At 49.6% G+C, this 18,550-nt stretch overlaps 1 protein-coding gene across 1 annotated transcript in view; it reads right to left on the minus strand.

Moving 5' to 3' along the window:
* Positions 1-18,550, minus strand: part of PDE2A (phosphodiesterase 2A, cGMP-stimulated) — a 115,649-nt gene that overhangs the window by 21,997 nt on the left and 75,102 nt on the right. Inside the window, exons 3-5 of the mRNA XM_006870268.1 lie at positions 13,613-13,702; positions 10,325-10,413; positions 673-782 (exon numbers count right to left, since the gene is read on the minus strand). Coding sequence (XP_006870330.1) covers positions 673-782; positions 10,325-10,413; positions 13,613-13,702 — 289 coding nt within the window. The remainder of the gene's footprint in view (positions 1-672; positions 783-10,324; positions 10,414-13,612; positions 13,703-18,550) is intronic.

Here is an 18,550-nt window from a genome sequence, read left to right on the forward strand (position 1 = left end):
CTTAGCAACAATCCCTGCATAGAGGAGAACCCCCTTCACTTGACAACTTTCTCATGCTCCTCCCAGCAGCCCTGCGAGGGAGGGAAGCAGGTCAGGCTGAGCACTCCTATGATACAGATTAGGAAACTGAGGTCCAGAAAGGGGAAGTGACTTGCCCAAGATCACACAGCAAGTCAGGTCTCCTGACTCCCAGTCTTGTGCACTTTCCACATCGAGACAGAGGACAGAGACCTAGAGAGACTGAGACACGAGGCAGAGAAAGACATGGCGGACAGGGGAGCATGGAGAGGAAGAGAGAGAAAAACAAAGACGGTGACAGAAAGCATGCCAACTACAATCCTGTCTAGCAACTGGCACAACTGGTAACCATGGTCATTGGTCACTGAATCCTAGTATTTACCAAGCCCGTAACAATCCTTATCTCATTTCTTCCTCCTTGGGGCAGCCCCTCAAGGTAGCTACTATTGTTCCCATTTTATAGATCAGAAAACTGAGGCTGAGAGAAGTTAGTAGCACAACAGAGAGAGAATTAGATGGAGGGATAGCTAGATACATGGGGCAACAGAAGAAGGAGATAAAAAGATGAAGACAGGGAAAAGACAGACATGACCTAGGGATCGAGTCCACAATCCCTCCCTGCCCCTGCCCAGTTTCCAGCCCTTACCCCCTTACCTTGGGTGTCGGGGGCCAGTGGAGCCACCAATCTGGCCAAGGGCTTCCCTGGCAAGTCGGAGGGGCCCAATCCATTGCATCCCAGCCGTTTCCGGGAGATCACAGCTTCTCTGAAAAGAGGACATGACCCCACCTGTCAATCCTTGAAGCAAAGAAGAGAGACCCCAGCTGGGGGACACATAGTTTCTCAGACCTTGCACATCTGGAAGGGTCTGAGCAAGCTCACCTGCTGCAGGGTGGACAAGGGAGCAGTGGCCACAGCCTGGCCTTTTTTTTTTTTTTTCAGGCAGCAAATATAGGAAAGGCACTTGCAGGGCCCACTTAGAGCCCCAGTGAGAGCAGAGCAGGTAGTAACAAGGGCTAAGCTCTTGAACTGCCCATGTTAAAGCCTGCCTGCCATCACTCCTGAGCCTTTCAGAGAGCACTAGGGTAGGGGAGAGTTGAATCCTAACTACCACCATCCTCAATACACAATTATAGAACAGTTCTTGGTGCTTAGGCACAGGAGGGGAACTTCCAGAGATTATCTTCATAACTGAAGGGCTTGAGCCATTTCCTATGTTCACATACTGTTCAAGCAACTTACATAGATTAATTCAGAAGTCCCATCAAACCTATGAATTGGATAGTATCATCATCTCTGTTTTCAGAGTGGCACTGTAGGATCAGTTAGTTCAAATCCACCAGTTGATCCTTGGAAACCCTATACAGGTTCACTATGAGTAGGAACTGACTCGACAGCACTTAACAACAGGGCACAGAGAGGTTAACCTATCCAAAGTCACATAGCTAATTAGTAGTACAGCCAGAATTTGAACCCAGGCAGTTGGCACCAGAGCCCATACTCTTCACCACTAAGCCTGAACCTTCCCAAAGAACAGAAGAAGACTTGAACAGGGCACTGGTAGGAATGCCAAGGAGGCAAAAGGCATGTGTGTAATGGTGGGGAGGGGAGTGGGTACTGAGGCAGGGTGGCTTAGAGTCGAAGAATGTGTTTTTCTCTGCCCCTACCACACATACCCTCAACCACAATCTCTTGTCTTCCTGTTTAATTATGTGCCTGAGTTTCCACCAAATGTCATTCCCCGATGATTAATTCTCCTGGGCCCTTCATCACTCATGTTGCCTCCACTTAATTGGGTTTGTAGAAACTCCTAGCCTGTACAAAAGGGGCTTTTGTGGGGGTGTGGGCTGGGAAATCATTGTGTTTCTATGAGATTCTGCACAGCAAAGTTAGATGAAAAAGAGAGGGAATGGCCTGCAAATCTCTAAATTAGGAGGTCACATTCACTAGAGAAACAGAGGACCAAGGAGGTTGAGCATCTCACTCAAGGTCACACAGCATTATGAATCAGACCTGCTCATTTCCAGCTCCTTCCATCAGTTCAGAATCTATAAGAACCAGTGGTACTCCCCCTGGCCCCCCTTCCGCACACACACACCTTTCAACACTTACACACTGGACCGTCAAAGCTCCTGGAACACTGGGCTTCTGTTCTGCATTGTCTCTACTGTGCCAGTCATCCCAGGAAGGGACAGGTATCTAGGAAGGCAACAGGAGCCACATTTCCTGATGACTACATTGGTGAAACTGAGGCTTCATGGAAGCAGCGGCTGGCCTAGGTGATCCTCCGCCAAACCCCCTTCATGTGGATTCCTTCCAGACATTTGGCCTCAGATGATCTGGGTAATAGGAAGTCACAAGGTGGCGTTGGTCCCTGGCTGCTCACCAGAAAGCACTGTAACCTCATCCCATTGACCCCTGACTCCGGGCTCACCATCCTCTAGACCTTCAGGGGCACCTTAAAGAAAGAATTTGTCCTTAGACTTTGTTTTTTTCTGTACAGCACTTTCTTCTCTGTGCTCATGGCATCATGATTCTCCAGTCCCCGTTCTTGTGAGCTCCAAACCCCAAATACCCAAGGTTGCCTGGAAGCCTCCCGTGGATGTCACTGAGACATCCCAAAGGCAACCCATGCCATTCAGAGCTTATTGTCCCTACCAAACCCACAGTGTCAAACCATCCACCTGGTCCCTTTCAGCTTGTCCCTAAACTGTCCTACATGCTTCCCTAATTCTCACCTCCCCATCCTTTGGTTGAGTCACCTTCTTTGTGTCTCTCACCCTGCCTCCTGCCTCCTGTCCTGGGTCCCTTGAATCCATCCTCCATACCAGAGCAAGAAGAAGTTTTCTATTCAAAAGTCCCTATGGGAACATCCTGTTTTTAAAAGTCTTTCCTTCCACAGAGGGTCAAATTCTGTACTGAGAGCTGAAGATGAGAAGATGAGTTGGATACATGTAGCCAGGGACTGTCTTACAAACCCATGCTGGAGTCAGGGATGAGAGCTCTGCCAACAAGAACAGACTCTAGCCTAACCCTGTGCAGGTGGGGAGTGGAGTCAGAGATGGCTTCCTGGAAAAGGTAGTGTCTGAGTTGAGTCCAGAAGGACATGCAAAGATCGTGGAGGCCAACAGGAAAGGATGTACAGGCAAAGGAAGCTGCCTGTTCAAAGGCTCAGAAGACAGAAAGTATATGTGTCTGCTGGAAGGCCCAGACACACGGAGGCTGGTATGACTGAAGAGCAGACTGAAAGGCTGGAGAGGGGCCAGGTGCCCAAGGAGCTGGGCTTGATCCTGAGGGCAGTGGGAAGCCAGGAGGGACTGGCAGAGAAAGTAATGGGTGAACTCTCAATCACTGTTGTTGTTGTTGTTATTAAGTGCCATCAGGTCAGTTCCATCTCATAGTGACCTTGTATAGTTTCTAAAGAGCAGCTGGTGAATTTGAACCACCGACCTTGTGGTTCAAACTGACCTTGTGGTCCAGTGCATTATCCCACAGCGCCACAGGATGCTCACGAGAGAGAACTTTGAGACAGGAAATCCACACCTTTTTTAAATTTTGTTTTTGCATTTGCAGGGTCTGGGGTACAGTGCAAGCCCTGAAGGATGCTCCCCTCTTGTTTTCTGAGGTCTCAGTGGTTCCTGGACCAAGGAGGGACTGGGCTGGGCCAGATCAATTTTAACTGGACTTAGGACTCTAAAGATTCTCAACCCTCAAGAAGTTCCTTATCTTGGCACCTTGCTCTACAACCAGTCCTTCCTAGGTCCTGTCATATCCCACAGCCCTGGGCAGGAATGTGCCAGGCAATTCTCACTTCTTCCCCCACCCAGCTCCTTCCCTCCCTCACCCTGACCTTCCCCAAAGTTCTGTCCCCCTGGAGGCTTGTAAATGTCCACAGGAGGCAGCTGGTGCCAAGGCTGAGCTTCCTCAGCCAGATAAGAGTGGGGGCTTTGTCTGTTGCTCAGGCCCCCTGATGTTTGTCCCCTCAATTTAGAGCCCTTCTCTGCCTCCTCCCCTCTCTCTCCATTTTCCAGGCCTGTGCCCCACCTTCCAGGCTGGTGCTTGGAGGGATAGGGGCCACACCCCAGAACCAGCTGTCCCTGCTGAAGGCTAATGATTTAGCCCCAGGTGCCTGGGTGGTCATGGTCTGCCCCACTGAAAATAAAGACAGATGGGCAGAGAGCAAAGACAGGAATGGGTGCGGATTTTATGATGGTTTTGTGCCTTTAACAACTATTTGTTTAGTGGAAAAAGGGTGGAGAGGAAAGCTGTCTGTATTAAGGGTGGTGGCCTGAAAGGAGCTAAGTGCCCAGGCCTCCATACAGGTCTCTGAGCCCCAGTACCCTTATCTAATACCCATCGTTGGTATGGCCCATCTCCTTTACTGAGACCTACCCCCACTGAGCCCCTACCTCTTCATGGAACACCACCCCTAACTGAGCCTCCGCCCCATCATTGACCCCCACTCCCCCTCACTGAGCCCTCATCTCCCTCACTGAGCCCACATCTCCCTCACTGAGCCCTCATCTCCCTCACTGAGCCCCCTCTCCCTTCACTGAGCCTCATTCTTCTCACTGAGTCTTCATCCCTTTCACTGAGCCCTCATCCCCCTCATTAAGCCCTCATCCTCTCACTGAGCCCTCATCCCAGTTGCTGAGCTTCAATCCCTGTCACTGAGCCCCATCTTCCTCACAGAGCCCCATTCCCTCACTGAGCCCTCATTCCTCTCACTGAGCCCTCATTCCTCTCACTGAGCCCTGATCCCTCTCACTGAGCTCTGTTCCCCTCATTGAGCCTCAGTCCCTCTCTGACCTATCATCTATTAGAGAGAGACTTGTACCCTCCTCTCTCTCTCTCTCCCAGATTGTGAGAATTCAGACCTGGCAACAGACTATTCCCTGAACTCCCTGAGGCAAATCAGCTAAACAGATATACATTGCAGGGAGAGGAAACCAGGTCAGCTTTAAGGATGAACTTTCTCAAAGTTGGGACCCCCAAGTGATAGCTGAGGTGACACCCAGCTGAGCTGGTGGAGGCATCGACTCAGTTGTAGCTGATAGGCCTGCACTTTTGCTGCTCTCACAGCAAATATTCAGAGACTTTAAGATATCAGAAGGCACAATAAGAAGAAGTTGGCAGAGCTGGGATAGAAATAGGCTGGAAGAGCCGGGTGGGAGCACCACCAGAAGGGAGGTAATGACTTCCAGAAAGCCAGCTTTCCCAAATTCTCGGCAGTCCTGAGGCCAATTTTCAACCCTTAGAATTCAGAGTCCTCAGGCATCAGAATGTTCAACATTATCACTGTATAGAAGGGTAAATGGAGGCGCAGAAGTATTGGCATGGGATTGGGATGTGGCCTTGCTATGTTAGATCCCAGGTCTCCTTCCCACCCACTCTGCATAATCTCAAAGGCTGCAGGCAGCAGGGTAATTTGTGAGTAGACCCATCCTTGCCCAGACTCCTGTTCTGAAAATTGGAGCCTCCTTGGATACAGAGAAGGGGAGCTTTCTACCTGTGGATCAGGGTCAGGTTTCCGGAGAGGGTTTCTAGCTGGGCCCACAAAGATAAGTAAAATGTGGATTGACTGAGACCAAGATGGAGCAGGACAGGACTTTGCAGGGGAAGAAGCAGCATGAGCCTACACAAGGAAGCAGCAAAGTCTAACATATGTTTGGGGGAGAAAGTAGGCATCTGAGAGCTGGGGAACTGGTGGGGGGCAATGGTAGGTGGGGCCTCCTCACTCCTACCTTGGCTCTTCTCTACCCTCTTTTCTTAGCCCATCCTTTGTCCCTTCCCCTTGGACCTTATCTGTCTTTAAGATCAGACTTCATGGACCTTATCCAGAGAAGCAGCCACACCACAGATGGAGACAGAAATGAGGACATGGAGAGTGGGAGCAGCTGAGGACTCTGGACTCAGGAAAAGAGAGGGATTGAGTGCTGGTGGCCAGGAGGCAGACTTGTAGAATGTGCCCTTGGATTGTTTAAATGATTATATATTCCTGAGTGTTTATGTGTACATCCCCCCCACCAAAACAAACAAACAAACAAACAAACAGAGGGACTGGAAGCAAATACTGTTGAATGATGATGCACAGAGGAGACTGTAATCATTGCAATGAAACGATGGTGCAAAGCTGATATTCTCCCATGTAAACTATCACTCAGTTCACAATAAAAACTTAAAAAAAAAAGATAAATTTTCATATTGAAAATGATCTGTGGCAGTTTTAAGATGATAAGTACCAAATATCCTAGCTATTTCAACCTAATATTTCAAGCTTTGTATCTGCTATTTTCAAAGTTTTGTTTATGCTGCCTGTACCCACTTGAAGGGAGTTTCCCACATAGAGTTCTTATGATTGGTTGTGAATGAAAAAAAAAGATCAGACTTCACTTCACACATGCTGCTTTGGGCCAGTCCTTTTAGCACACACCAGGCACTGCCAGAGCCTCAGACTCCACTTCAGGCTTGGGACAGGTGTCTCCACCACTAATGGGTCCAGAGCCACAGATCACCATTAGGAAGACCCAGCAAACAATACCACAGGTTTTATACAAAGGGAGAAGGAGGTCAAAAAGATGGTCGTTTTCTCAAGGTTGCCCAATGAGAGAATCATGTTAAGACTTGGGGGGTGGGAGCAACTAGTAACCACTGAGCTCCTACTATGTGCTAAGCACTTGGCATGTATTAGCTCACTAAACCATCATGATGGTGTTGTTAGGTGCTGTCAAGGGTATTTTTACAGGAGCAGATATCTAGGTCCTTCACCCTGGAGTTGGGTGGGTTCAAACAACCAACCTTTTGGTTATCAGTAAAGTGCTTAGCCTTTGTACCACTAGGGACCCATTAAACCATCATAGCCATCAGATAGACAGGCTCTGTCTGGTCTCCAATCTAGTGCTCTTGCCTCTTTCACATACCTAAGTCTCATGCTCTGATCCTTCTTGGAGCTCCCAAGAGCAGAGCTCAGACACCCCAGAGGCCCATATCCCTAGCTGTAAGATGTGGACTCACTACCAGACACCGGATGGACAGGGCAGACTGGCTCCACCCCTAATTCTTGGGGCCTGAGTAGACTTTGATCTCTGTGTGTCCCCTGGGACACCCCCCTGCCCTCACCCTGGAAGCTCCCTTTCCCTCTTTCAGCCTCCTGGAATCTCTGAGTCCTATTTCCCAGCAGGCACTTTGCTCCCCATTGCCACTGTGCTCTAGGCTAATTGCATTTGAGCATTCACTTTTAATTGCCTTTTTTGTGCCTTTTCCAAAGGCTTTCCTGAGTCTGAAGAGGCTGGGGGCGGGGAAAATGCTGAAAGGGCTGTTGATGTCTCAACCGCACCCTCTCTCTGCTTGCAGCAGACAGCATGGCAGGAGCATTTGCAGGGGCTGAAGAAGCAGCCAACCCTGAAGGATGCTCTCCTCCTGCTTTCTGAATTGTCATCCTGCATCCCTGCCCCAGGAAGACCTCTCTAGGCTATATCGGGGAACCATCCTCATATTAAGCTAAGTTCTTTATAGAATTAAGGATGATGAATACAGGGTTGAGGAGGAAAAGGGACATCACAACATTTCTTCCTTAGGATCCTGGAACCTGCCAGCACTATCCCACCATTTTACAGATGGGACAGGGAAGGCCGGAGTAGGGCAGTGACTAGCTTGGCTCACATAGTCCTTGCAAGGAAGAAATGCCAGGAGATGCTGAAAGGAAAAGTGTCACCACCCACACACTTGCACAAGGAATCAAGTGGGAAAACAGGAGGCAGGAGGGCTCTAAGCTATCAGAGAGGCACCAAGAATTTCCATGGAGAACAGCAGGGGTTGGGGAACAGCGTCTTAGAATCTAGAGAATGTTCCAGAAATGGCCCAGCATCTCTAAGCAGGAATCTTTCCATGGATAGTTTCTGTGGAAGGTGAGTGTCTCCTCCACAACCTAAATTGTTATTGTACTTGAGACCATTCTAATTTATAGCGACCTCGTGTGTTACAGAATAGAACGGCTCCTTGGAACACCCTCGGAAACCCTGTACAGGGTCGCTATGGGTCGGACCCGACTCGATGGCACTTAACAACAACAACAACAACAACCTTTATGGAAGCAGTTGTTGTTGTTAAGTGCCGCCGAGTCGGTTCCGACTCATAGCAACCCTGTATAGGGTTTCCAAGGAGCAGGTGGTGAGCTTGAACCACCGACCTTGCAGTCAATGGCTTTGTAGTCTGGCGCATTAACCCACAGCGCCACACCTTATGGAAGCAGATCACCAGGTATTTCTCCCATAGAGCCACGGAGTGAATTTGAACCACTAACCTTTTGGTTAACAACTGAGCACTTAGCTGTTGTGCTACCAGGGCTCCTTTATCCTCAACTTGTTGTTGTTGTTAGGTGCCATCAAGTCAGTACTGACTCATAGCAACCTTATGCACAGCAGAACGAAATACTGCCCAATCCTGGGCCAACGTCACTATTGTTGCCACGATTGAGCCAACTGATGCTGCCACTTGGCCAATCCATCTCGTTGGGGGTCTTCCTTCCTCTTTTTCTCTGACCCTCCACCTTACCAAACATGATATCCTTCTCCAGCGACTGGTCCCTCCTGAAGATATATCCAAAGTATGAGAGATGAAGTTTGGCCAGTCAGGCCTCCAAGGAGCACTCTGGCTGCACTTCTCCCAACACAGATCTGTTGGTTCTTTTGGCAGCCCATGGCACTTTCAATATTCATATCACTGGACTGCCTTGGATCACCACCCTGATATTCACTGTGCCCTCATGCCCAGTCTCAGCACTCTCTTACGTGCTGAGAAGGTAATGGTCATTTCTTCCAAAGCTGACCCTCCTTCTGACCAGTATTCCTACACTTCAACACTTTGTCATCTAACAAGTTTCATTTTTCCTCACTGTCCCTCTGAGTGACCAGGAGCCAGGAGACCTGTGACCCAAACCTGGCTCTGCCTCACACAAGCTATGTGATTTTGAACACATCACATGATGTTTACCCATCAAGAAAATGAAGAGTCTAAATTGAATGGGTTTGAAGGTATCAAGGGGCAATAGGGTGCTGAGTCCATGATATTAAGAGCGAGGATTCAGACATTCTATCATAATCAGAATACCAAACATTTGTTAAGATTTTGTGGATCAAGCTTGGCTTCCGACTTCTTGTGTGCCATAGCACTTGCCAACTCATAGTAAGCCTATACAGCAGCGTAGAACTGCCCCATAGGGTTTCCTAGGCTGTAATTCTTGTGGGTAATAATGAGTTACAGCTTAGGAAACTATAGGCTAGTTATTCTCTGTCCTGTAAGGTTGCTATGACTCACAATCGACTCGATGAAAATGGACTTGGTTTTGGGTTTGAATATTTATGAGAGCAGATTTCCACGTTTTTTCCCCAGTGGAGTGACTGATGATTTTGAACCACTGACCTCTGGGTTAGCAGCTGAGCACTTAATCACTGCACCACCAGGGCTCCTACTAACACAATTTGTTGTTGGTAAGTGCCATTGAGTCATTTCTGACTCATAGAGACCCTATGTGGGGTTTCCGAGGAGCAGTTGGTGAGTTTGAATCTCCGACCTTACAGTTCAAACCGACCTTGTGGTCCAGTGATTATCTACAGCACCACGCCAGGACTCCGCTAAAACATCTAGATAACACTTATCATGGATCAGGCCCTGTTTCAAGTACTTTATGTGTTAGACTCCTTGACTATTTCCAACAACCCTATGTTGTTGTGAAGTGCCAGCCAAGTCGGTTCAACAACCCTAAGAGATAAGTACTATTATCATCACTGCTTACAAATAAGAAAACGAAGGCTCAGAGAGGTTAGAGAACTTGCCCAAGTCTAGACAGCTAGTAAATAGGGAGCCTGTACTTGAACCCAAGTCAGGCATTAGAACACACAGCAGGACACAGTCTGTGGTTTCCCTGTTCTCAGACACAAGGACATGGACACTGGGTTCCTACAGTCCCGAATTCTGTGACTCAGAGCACAGCCTCACAGACAGTTCTCAGAGCTTGCTGGAGTCTAACTGATAAACACTGTAGCTCCAATACTTTGAGACTCTGTTTTCTGAGGAAGGGGCTGCAACAATTTAGAAGACCTAGGAGGAGAAAATCTACCAGTTGGCACTTTTCCGATGCCAGTCCACTTCCCCAACATGAGGAAAGACCTGGCTTTGCTTCTCTCTCCCATGCTTGCGGTCTGCTATTGGGCCAAGGCACAGCCCCCTGGCAGGGGTGCTGGAGGGTGACCCAGACCTGACCATGCTTGACCGTTCCAGAGGACAATGGCGATGAGGAGAATGGCTTACCGAACTTTCCCCTCCTGGAGCAGCTCGTGCGGAGGGTCCTCACACACCAGCCGGGACTCCCTGTCCAGCAGGTAGGTGTACACAGTCTCCTAGGACAGAAGACACTCGTGAGAATCTATAGGAAGACCCTCCCAGCCTGTAGACACGTGTCTGTGTGGTGAGGTCATCAGACCTTCTGGGAACAGGACTCAGGTGTATTTGTCTGTATGGTTTTACTCTCAGGTGGTTCTAATGTGAAGGCTAGAAACCGCCTTATGATTGGAGCACAGTCCCTCTCCTCTTGGAAGAAGTTGGGCACAGACAATGATTCAAGAACCTTTTGGCTTTCCTTACCTATCCTCCGAATCCAAGGTGCTGCAAAGGGTCCAAAGGGCTGAGGGGTGGACCCAACCTCCACTCCCCCGTCCCCAGGATATTTTCCTGCTGTGGCTCCAATCTCAGGCATTCAGCATCTACTTAAGGCCAGCATTTGGGCTCAGAATGCCCTGGAAGCTTACCGCCTCCATGCAGGAAAACAGACACCTCTCTGAGAAACCATACCTCTCTGACCTGAGCCAGGGCATTACAGCTATCCTTGCCTGGAAGGGCTTCCTGGAGGAAGTGGCCTTTAAGCTGTAAGTGGAGTGGGTATTGGATACATTCAGGCAGGAGGCAGGATACAGAAGAATGGCTTCAGGATTGAACAGCATGTGTGTAGCTTGAAAGGTGTAAAGGGAATGAACACGAGCAATTCTGAAACTGACAAGGGTGGTGTGGGGTGGTGCTGGGGGTCAGCAGGGCCTGAACTGGCAGGACGCTATATGCTGAGCTGGGGAAGGATGACAGGGCTGCTGACGGGCAGTGAGCTGGGAGAGACATGAGCAGATTTGTATTTTGGAATGACTGCTCCCCAGAGTAGGATCAAAGCTCTGCTCAAAGCTTGTCAAGTCTTCAGCTCAATTTGCCCTCCCCGAGGGCCCAGAGCAGGCTCAGGCCTCACTTCTGGACCATGTCTTGGCAGAAGTAGTTGCCCTCACTGACCCATAGGCCAAAATCCACATTCCCTCCAAGTAAGATTCACTACCCTTAGGAAGCCACAGCCCAGCGCAGATCAGCACAGCCTTCCTGAGTGTCTCCACTGCCAACACTGTGCCTGACTAGGCAAGGTGGACACACGAGTCCCTGTGTGGAGGAGGAGTACACTCCAGTGAGGGAGGCATCCTCATGCTGAGGCAAGTGTCTAGAAAAGGGTGAGGGCAGGAAGGACCGAGGAGGGTTCTTCTCCCTGCTGACGGGAGCTCAGGGAGGGTTTCATTGGAAGGTGACATTAAAGCTGGGGGGAATTCTCAGCCAAAGTGACTTTGAGAGTCCACAACCTGCCCAGTAGCCCCTGTTGCCCTGGGAGCCCACAGCCAGCCCCCAGGAAGTGTCCCAGCCACAATTTCCAGGGACACAGAGCAAGGCTTTGTGAAGTGGGGTGGGAATGAATGGGCCTGAGGTGGGTAAGGGATAAGTTCTGAAGTCCCCTTGTCCTCTAGGATGAGGGTCAAGGTGGGGCATTCAAGGGTGAAAGAATCAGTAGGAAGGAGGCTGCCCACTCCTAAACTATATCCAGCCTCCTTCTTGTCATCTGACCCTGAAGCCTGGGAGGGGCCTGAGGGATTTGACCCAAAAGGATCATCTAGAGGCACACCTGGCAAAGAGGGGTGGATAATCTGAGGAGGGGTGAGGGGCACAGAGCCTCACTTCCGGGATGTCTTCTGTCTCCCACCCCCTCACTCTCGGCCCTCTGGGTTAAAATTAGCCAAGTTTATTGGAGAGAGGGAGGGAACCATTTCATACACATCAGCACCATCTGTATTCGGGGCTGCCTGCCACAATGGATGCTGATGAGGAAGCCAGGTGCCAGCTCCTCACCCCTCTCTGGGGGGTAGGCAGGCCCCTCCTCCACTTCCCTGGCCCTCCCTAGGGTTAGAGCAGATCCTTCAGCTCTCTCCCCACCCAGAGGCTCCCCTTCCCTCCCCTCCCCTGCCCAGGTCAGGGTTTTGTTAGGTCATGCAGGTCTCTTGGGTGGGCAAGCAGACATTTCCCACTGTCCTATGAACCCAGTGGCCTCAGCCTCAGATTTCTTCCAAGCCCCTAGATTTGGGAGACAATTAATCCAATGCAAGGTCTCTGTGCTGTGAAGACTGACACAGTCTTCCCAGTATTCCCATCCTCCCTTTCCAGATGTGCCCCCATCCTGGGCCAGATGTTGCCTCAGTCCCAACCCTCTCCGGGAGGATTTATTTTGGGTGCCAACACACCACCCACTTCCTACCAATTTCACGCTCAATAAAGCTTGCTCATTAGCCTTCCTCATGGGTTCTGAACTTCTAGGAGGTTTTGGGAAGGCAGACCTGGGGAGATAGAATGGGGGTGCATAGGTGCATAGCTCCATTTGTTTGTCATGCTGTGTGACCTTGGGTGAAGCACCTTCCCTCTCTGTGGTTCGTTCATCAAGTGGGTCCAGAGATGAGGGGCCCTGGCAGGAAGGGGGTCATATTCTGAAATTGCTGTGTTTCCTGGAGCAGAGGCTGCCCTTGGCTGGTGTCTAGAGTAGGAAAGAGGACATCCCAGGATATGGGGACTCTATGTCCCTTAGGCTGGGTCAGACCCCTCTCCCTAGGCTCTTTGTGTCTCAAAGGCCATTATCTATCCTCTTCCCAGTGAGGCTAGGGTAGGGAATGGCCTGGAGCCGCTAGAAGGGGCAAAGTACCCCAGCTCAGTTAACAATGCTCGCCACCTTTCACCTAGCCCAAACCTGTGACCTCATCCAGAGTATCTGACCTCTTCCAGACAGAAGCTTAAACATTGCTAGAGATCATCTTGTCCAGCCTCCAGGCAGAACACTTTAACCCAGTGTGCAGACCCATTCATCAGGGATGCGCCTGTTACAGCACAGTCCAGATTTTTCATAAACAGTAAGTTCTTCTACATGTCTATCCTCCATCCTTCCTGCTGCACAGATTCCAAAACTTCCTGACTCCACCTTGTCCTAGATGAATTCTTTCTATTTCTAAGACATGATTTTTGCAAACATTATGTTTGGCCCAGACATTCCAAGATTCCTGTGTAAGTTCATTCTTTGAGACTTAGCTTAATTCCTCTTCCTCCAGGAAGCACTCTCAGAACATCTACCCAAACCCTTCCCTTCCCTATGAGATCCCTCTGTACAGGAACCCTATCTGTTCTTTCTTTCTCAAGCCTATGTGAGGCCCAGCTCTATACAAGGTTTGGTTGAAGTGTGGAGCAAGAGTGAGCACCTACCACTCTGGGCAGCACGGCTGAGAGGGCCTCCTTGATGGCCCGATGCAGGCCCGCAATGTCGATGACGGAGCCTAGGCTCAGCAGAGCATCCTGGAAAAGAGGAAAGGGCAATAAGGGCGTCAGCAGGTAGACCAGAGAAGCCCAGGGCAGCCCAATCTGCCTAGAGGGCCGTAAGCATAAACCCTGCGGCTCAGATCCAGACACCAAGGTTGTCAGATGCTCAAACACTGTGTGCTCTTAGGTTCTCAGAATCAGTTTCAATGCCATAGAATGTTCAAGTTGGATGAGCATCTTCCAGTCCAGTCTCCTCATCTTACAAAGGCATATGGTGGCATGGTAGATAAAGCACAAGCCCTCACATTGAAACAAAGGCAGCAAACCGAAATCAAACAAACAAAGGTGAATCCTAGCTCCATTGCTTATTGGCTATGTATGTCTTGGGCTAGATATGAAACATCAGTCAGTCTTCTTATTTGTAAATTGGGGACAACTGAGACTGACATGAAAACAAGATGAAATAAAAGTACCTTATGGAGCAGGTGGTCAGATGAATGTTCGCTGATGTTGGGCCCCAGCTTTCCCCAGAAGGGAGGAGGTCTCACCCTGTTTAACTTTTCAACCTAGTGAGGGGCTATTCTGGGAGTAGCAAGTCTACAAGGTCTATGAGCCCACGAGGTGGGGAAAATACATGTGGGCCAGCCCTGGAAACTATAGGAAAGGCAGGAAAAGCCAGCCTTGACCGCCTCACAGCCTTTCCCTCCCAGGAACAGGCCTCGTCCTTGAAGGGCCGGAACAGAGACAACAAAGGTCTCCGTTTCGTGCTCTATTAATTTGGCCAGAGCCAGAGGGATCAAAGAGAAAGGGAACGGAACAGATGATCCAGAGCCAAGGCAGTATCGTGACTCACTCCGTCCACTCAGCCATGCCCTCCCTGAGCCCTTGGAAGTCCTTTCTGCTATCTTCCCTGTGGACGGCTAGGTTTGTGTTCAGAAAGCAAATGACTGACTATAGGATGGAGGAGACATGACTGGACTCTCATTCATATAAGAACAACATGTGGTCAAGAATCCTAGTAGAGCACGAGCTCAGTACACACCCAGAAGAGGGGCATCAATGGGCTTTCTCCTACAATGCTCACTCAGCATTACTGTCCCCAGCTCCCAGCCTCCCTTGATCTCTCCCATCACTTAAGATGTGAAGACACATCTTGGTCATAGGGAGAGGTCTCTCTGTCTTTGGACACAGGCAGCTACTGATTCCAAACAATACAATCACCAAACTCTACTGCTTGCCCTTTGACTCCTAGATGTCTATCACCCCAGTTCACAACCCTCGGTCCTGCATATACTCATTCACACTGCTGTAAACCCCTATTCCTTGCTGAAACACCTCTAGAATGTCTTCAGGTACCCTTCATGCATTGCATACACACTCACCGGTTCTCATGAGTCCAGCTATTTCCTTATAGATTCAGGGATATGCACACACCTACACACCCATATGGAGTCCTGGTGTGGTGCTGTGGGTTAATGTGCCAGACTGCAAAGCCGTTTGAACTGCAAGGTCGGTGGTTCAAGCTCACCAGCTCCTCTTTGGAAACCCTATTCAGGGTCTCCATGGGTCAGAACCGACTCGACAGCACTTAACAACAACAACAACACACATATATGTTACCTTTGAATGTCAATTATTCAGACTAAAGAAGAGAAGTAACACCAAGACCTCAGAGAACCCCATAATTAAGTCTGCCAGGCCCAAGATCCTGAGATTGAGGCTTCTAGTGTTGGGACTCAAAAGATAGTGGTGATTTAAGTCAACCTCTGGAGTCAGGGGAGTTGGCAAGTTGATCCCTGAGAGTCCCTTTTGAGTCTGATATGTGTGTGAGGTGGAAGCTGGGGAAGAGAGGCCAAGGCCGTGATGGATTGAACTTTCATGCATTGTTGTTAATGTTGTAAAGTGCTGTCGAGTCAGTTCTAACCCATAGCAACCCTGTATAGGGTTTCCAAGGAGTGGCTGGTGAGCTTGAACCATCGACCTTGTGGTTCAAATGACTTTGCCGTCCAGTGCATTAGCCCACAGAGCCATAATAGGACTCCGAACTTTCATATAGGGGGCTAGAAATTTTCAAAGTCACAGGCTTGGGACAACTAAGGCTCCCCATTTGACAGCTGAAGACACTGAGGCACCAAGATTGACCTATCTGTGGTCAGTGAGCCAGTTCAGTCAGAGTCACATCCAGAACCCATCTCTGGCTCTCCAGCCCCAGTCTGGCTCCTAACCTGAGCACCTCCTTTGGCTCCTTCCCTAGGGAGTTTAGAGAGAACAGTCTGTCCTTTCTTCTGATTGGTGGGCTCCTTGACCTGTCCTTTGCTTCAATTGGGGGACACCCTGACCTGTCCTTTACTGGTATTGGTGGGTGCCTATCTGGCCTTTGTTCTGATTGCTCAGTCTTCTGTGACTCTTTAGGCCAGGGCAGGGTAATGGTGGGGAGGAGGAATGGGAAAGGAAATTTGGGGAGGGTTGGAGCAATAGCAAGGATGTGCTTTTCATGTCTTTGGCCGGAGTAAGCTTGATGCAGACATGGTTAATGAAGCCTGGGACTCTGTCTGGCATCCTCCTTTCCATCTACATATTGACTTTGCCCACCCTACCCCAAGAATGTGTGTGTGTGTGTGTGGAAAGGCCACTTCATACCTCACACTCAAAGAGGCTGAAACCCACATGCCACCTGCTCTGTGAACCCTCCCCAGATCTACCTCAGCCCCAAACACTCTGGAAAGAAATAGCTCAAATTCTAAAACCCATGAGCTGGCAACTCAGACAGTGAAATGGGAGGAGAGAACCGGTGGGGAAACAACTAAGGATGGGGGATTCCTGAATCAAGGAACAAGTGGGGAGTAAGGCACAAGTCAGGGGCCAGAACTCCAGGAACCTTAAAAGGAAGAGGAAAGGGACAATATAAACACAGCCACATCCACTTGCATGTCCATCTACAAATGTCACCCACACCCACACTTCTGCCCATACATATATGCATACCTTATACATGCATGCACACACAGAACAGTAACCATATATACAACACACACACAAGTACACACATATACACACACACACAGAGCACAGGTATGGGATGGGAGGAGGAGGTCACATTTCCTGCCCTTGCAGTTTTGTTTTTTGAACAAACAGCAGCAGTATAAATATCAGCATGTTAACCAGGCAATTTTCCAGACTCCAGGGAAGAATTGGTGGTATGTAGACAAGTGCAATGATTTCCAGTTCCAGTCCCAGATTATCCACAGTCACTCTGTGTGGCCTGAAGCAAGCCCCTTTCCTCATTTGAGTCTTGGTTTCCTCATTAGTAAAAAGCAGATCCTTTCAGCTCTGCAGAATATAATTCTGTGTATCCTGGTTGAATTCAAAAAGGATGGATGTGGATGAATAGAAGGAACTTCTTGTTTTCCTCAGCCCCCTACCTGCAAACTCTGCAGGTGGAGGTAGGACTAGTCAGCACCACAGACAGCACCATTCCCCCATATACTTGTCTTAGTCTCAGGTACCAAGAAATGGACCCTGGTTCTGAGTTCCAGCTTCTCTGGAGCTAGGACTGGAGTTCAGCATGGGCTGGATCAGCATTTCAGCACTAGCATGGGAAAAGGAGGGGCTCTGGATTTCATAACTTCTAGCTCCTCCTGGCATGGTACATTAGGATAAGCACTGGACTACTTACCACAAGTTGACAATTAAAACCACCAGTCACTCCTCAGAAATCCTAAACAAGGTCATTATGAGTCAGGACTGACTTTGGCCTTATCTTTCCTGAGAGGTGGGTCTGTCACAAATTGCTCTCCTGTGTCGTCTCCCGGAGGCTCTGTGTCTTCTCTTACCTCCACAACTCTTCCTATTACTCTCACCCTGCCTAGCACCTAGACTCCAGCCACCCTCTCTTTTTGGAATGATGCCCCATGGTGCCCCTTACAGTGGCTTATAAGAAGGTAATAACATCAAACCCAAGGCTCAAGCCACGTTATCAGAACTGGCCGTTCACAACAGTTCACCCACCCCATCTGCGAGGTCACTTGTGTGGCCTGGGATGGAGCCTCCTCTCTCTGGGCCTTCTCTAAAGGGAAGGGGTATTTCAAGATCCCCCAGGACGGTGAAACTCCTCTCCCTCTGTGCTCTGCTTCCCTTTCCTCTGGGTGTTTCTTTTTGAGGCTCAGGCTCTCCCTCTCTCCCTGCTCCCTACCCCCCACCAAGTCAACATCCATCTCTCCATCACAGGCACCTCTCCTGTCTCATTTCCATGAAGCTCTGCATCTTTTCCCACCTCCGCATCCTCTTTCTTCCTCTCAGGTGGCGTCTCCTCCACTTGCCATTTCTTGCTCCCTCCTGCTCCTGTCTTTCCTATCCACTCATCCCAGATCCTCCAAGTAGTCACCCTGAGATGTGAGGAGAAAGTACCTGACCTAACATGGGCAGCCACAGAATGGCAACAATGGGTCCAGAGTTCCAAGACAGATGCTATCTATATGTCCTCTGAATCCTGCCTCATATCCTGGTGGGCAGGATATGAGATAAGAGACATGGTCTCTTATCTTCCCAGGTGACAGGACCCCTTGAGGGCAAAGGAGAATGTATTCATCTCTGTGCTCAGCATGAGTTTGGCATTAATCACACAGCTGCTCAGTCAGGGGGACTGAGAGAACTGCCCTAAAGGAGGCCTCTTGAAGGTGCAGACCAGAGAAACCCCTCTGGCTGGGTCCTCAAACCCCAGCCTGAATCCTAAGTTTACTCTGTGATTCCAGCCCTCACAGCATCCCCTGCCCAGTATAGACAGGAGACAGTAAGGACCAGGCTGCCCCTCCTCCCACACTGCTTGCCACCTGCCCAAGAAGCCATCTCCAACAGACACTGGAGTCTTAAGTTCTCAGAGAAGAG

Source organism: Chrysochloris asiatica, unplaced genomic scaffold (assembly GCF_000296735.1).
Source record: "Chrysochloris asiatica unplaced genomic scaffold, ChrAsi1.0 scaffold00140, whole genome shotgun sequence".
NCBI classification, from domain to species: Eukaryota; Metazoa; Chordata; class Mammalia; order Afrosoricida; family Chrysochloridae; genus Chrysochloris; species Chrysochloris asiatica.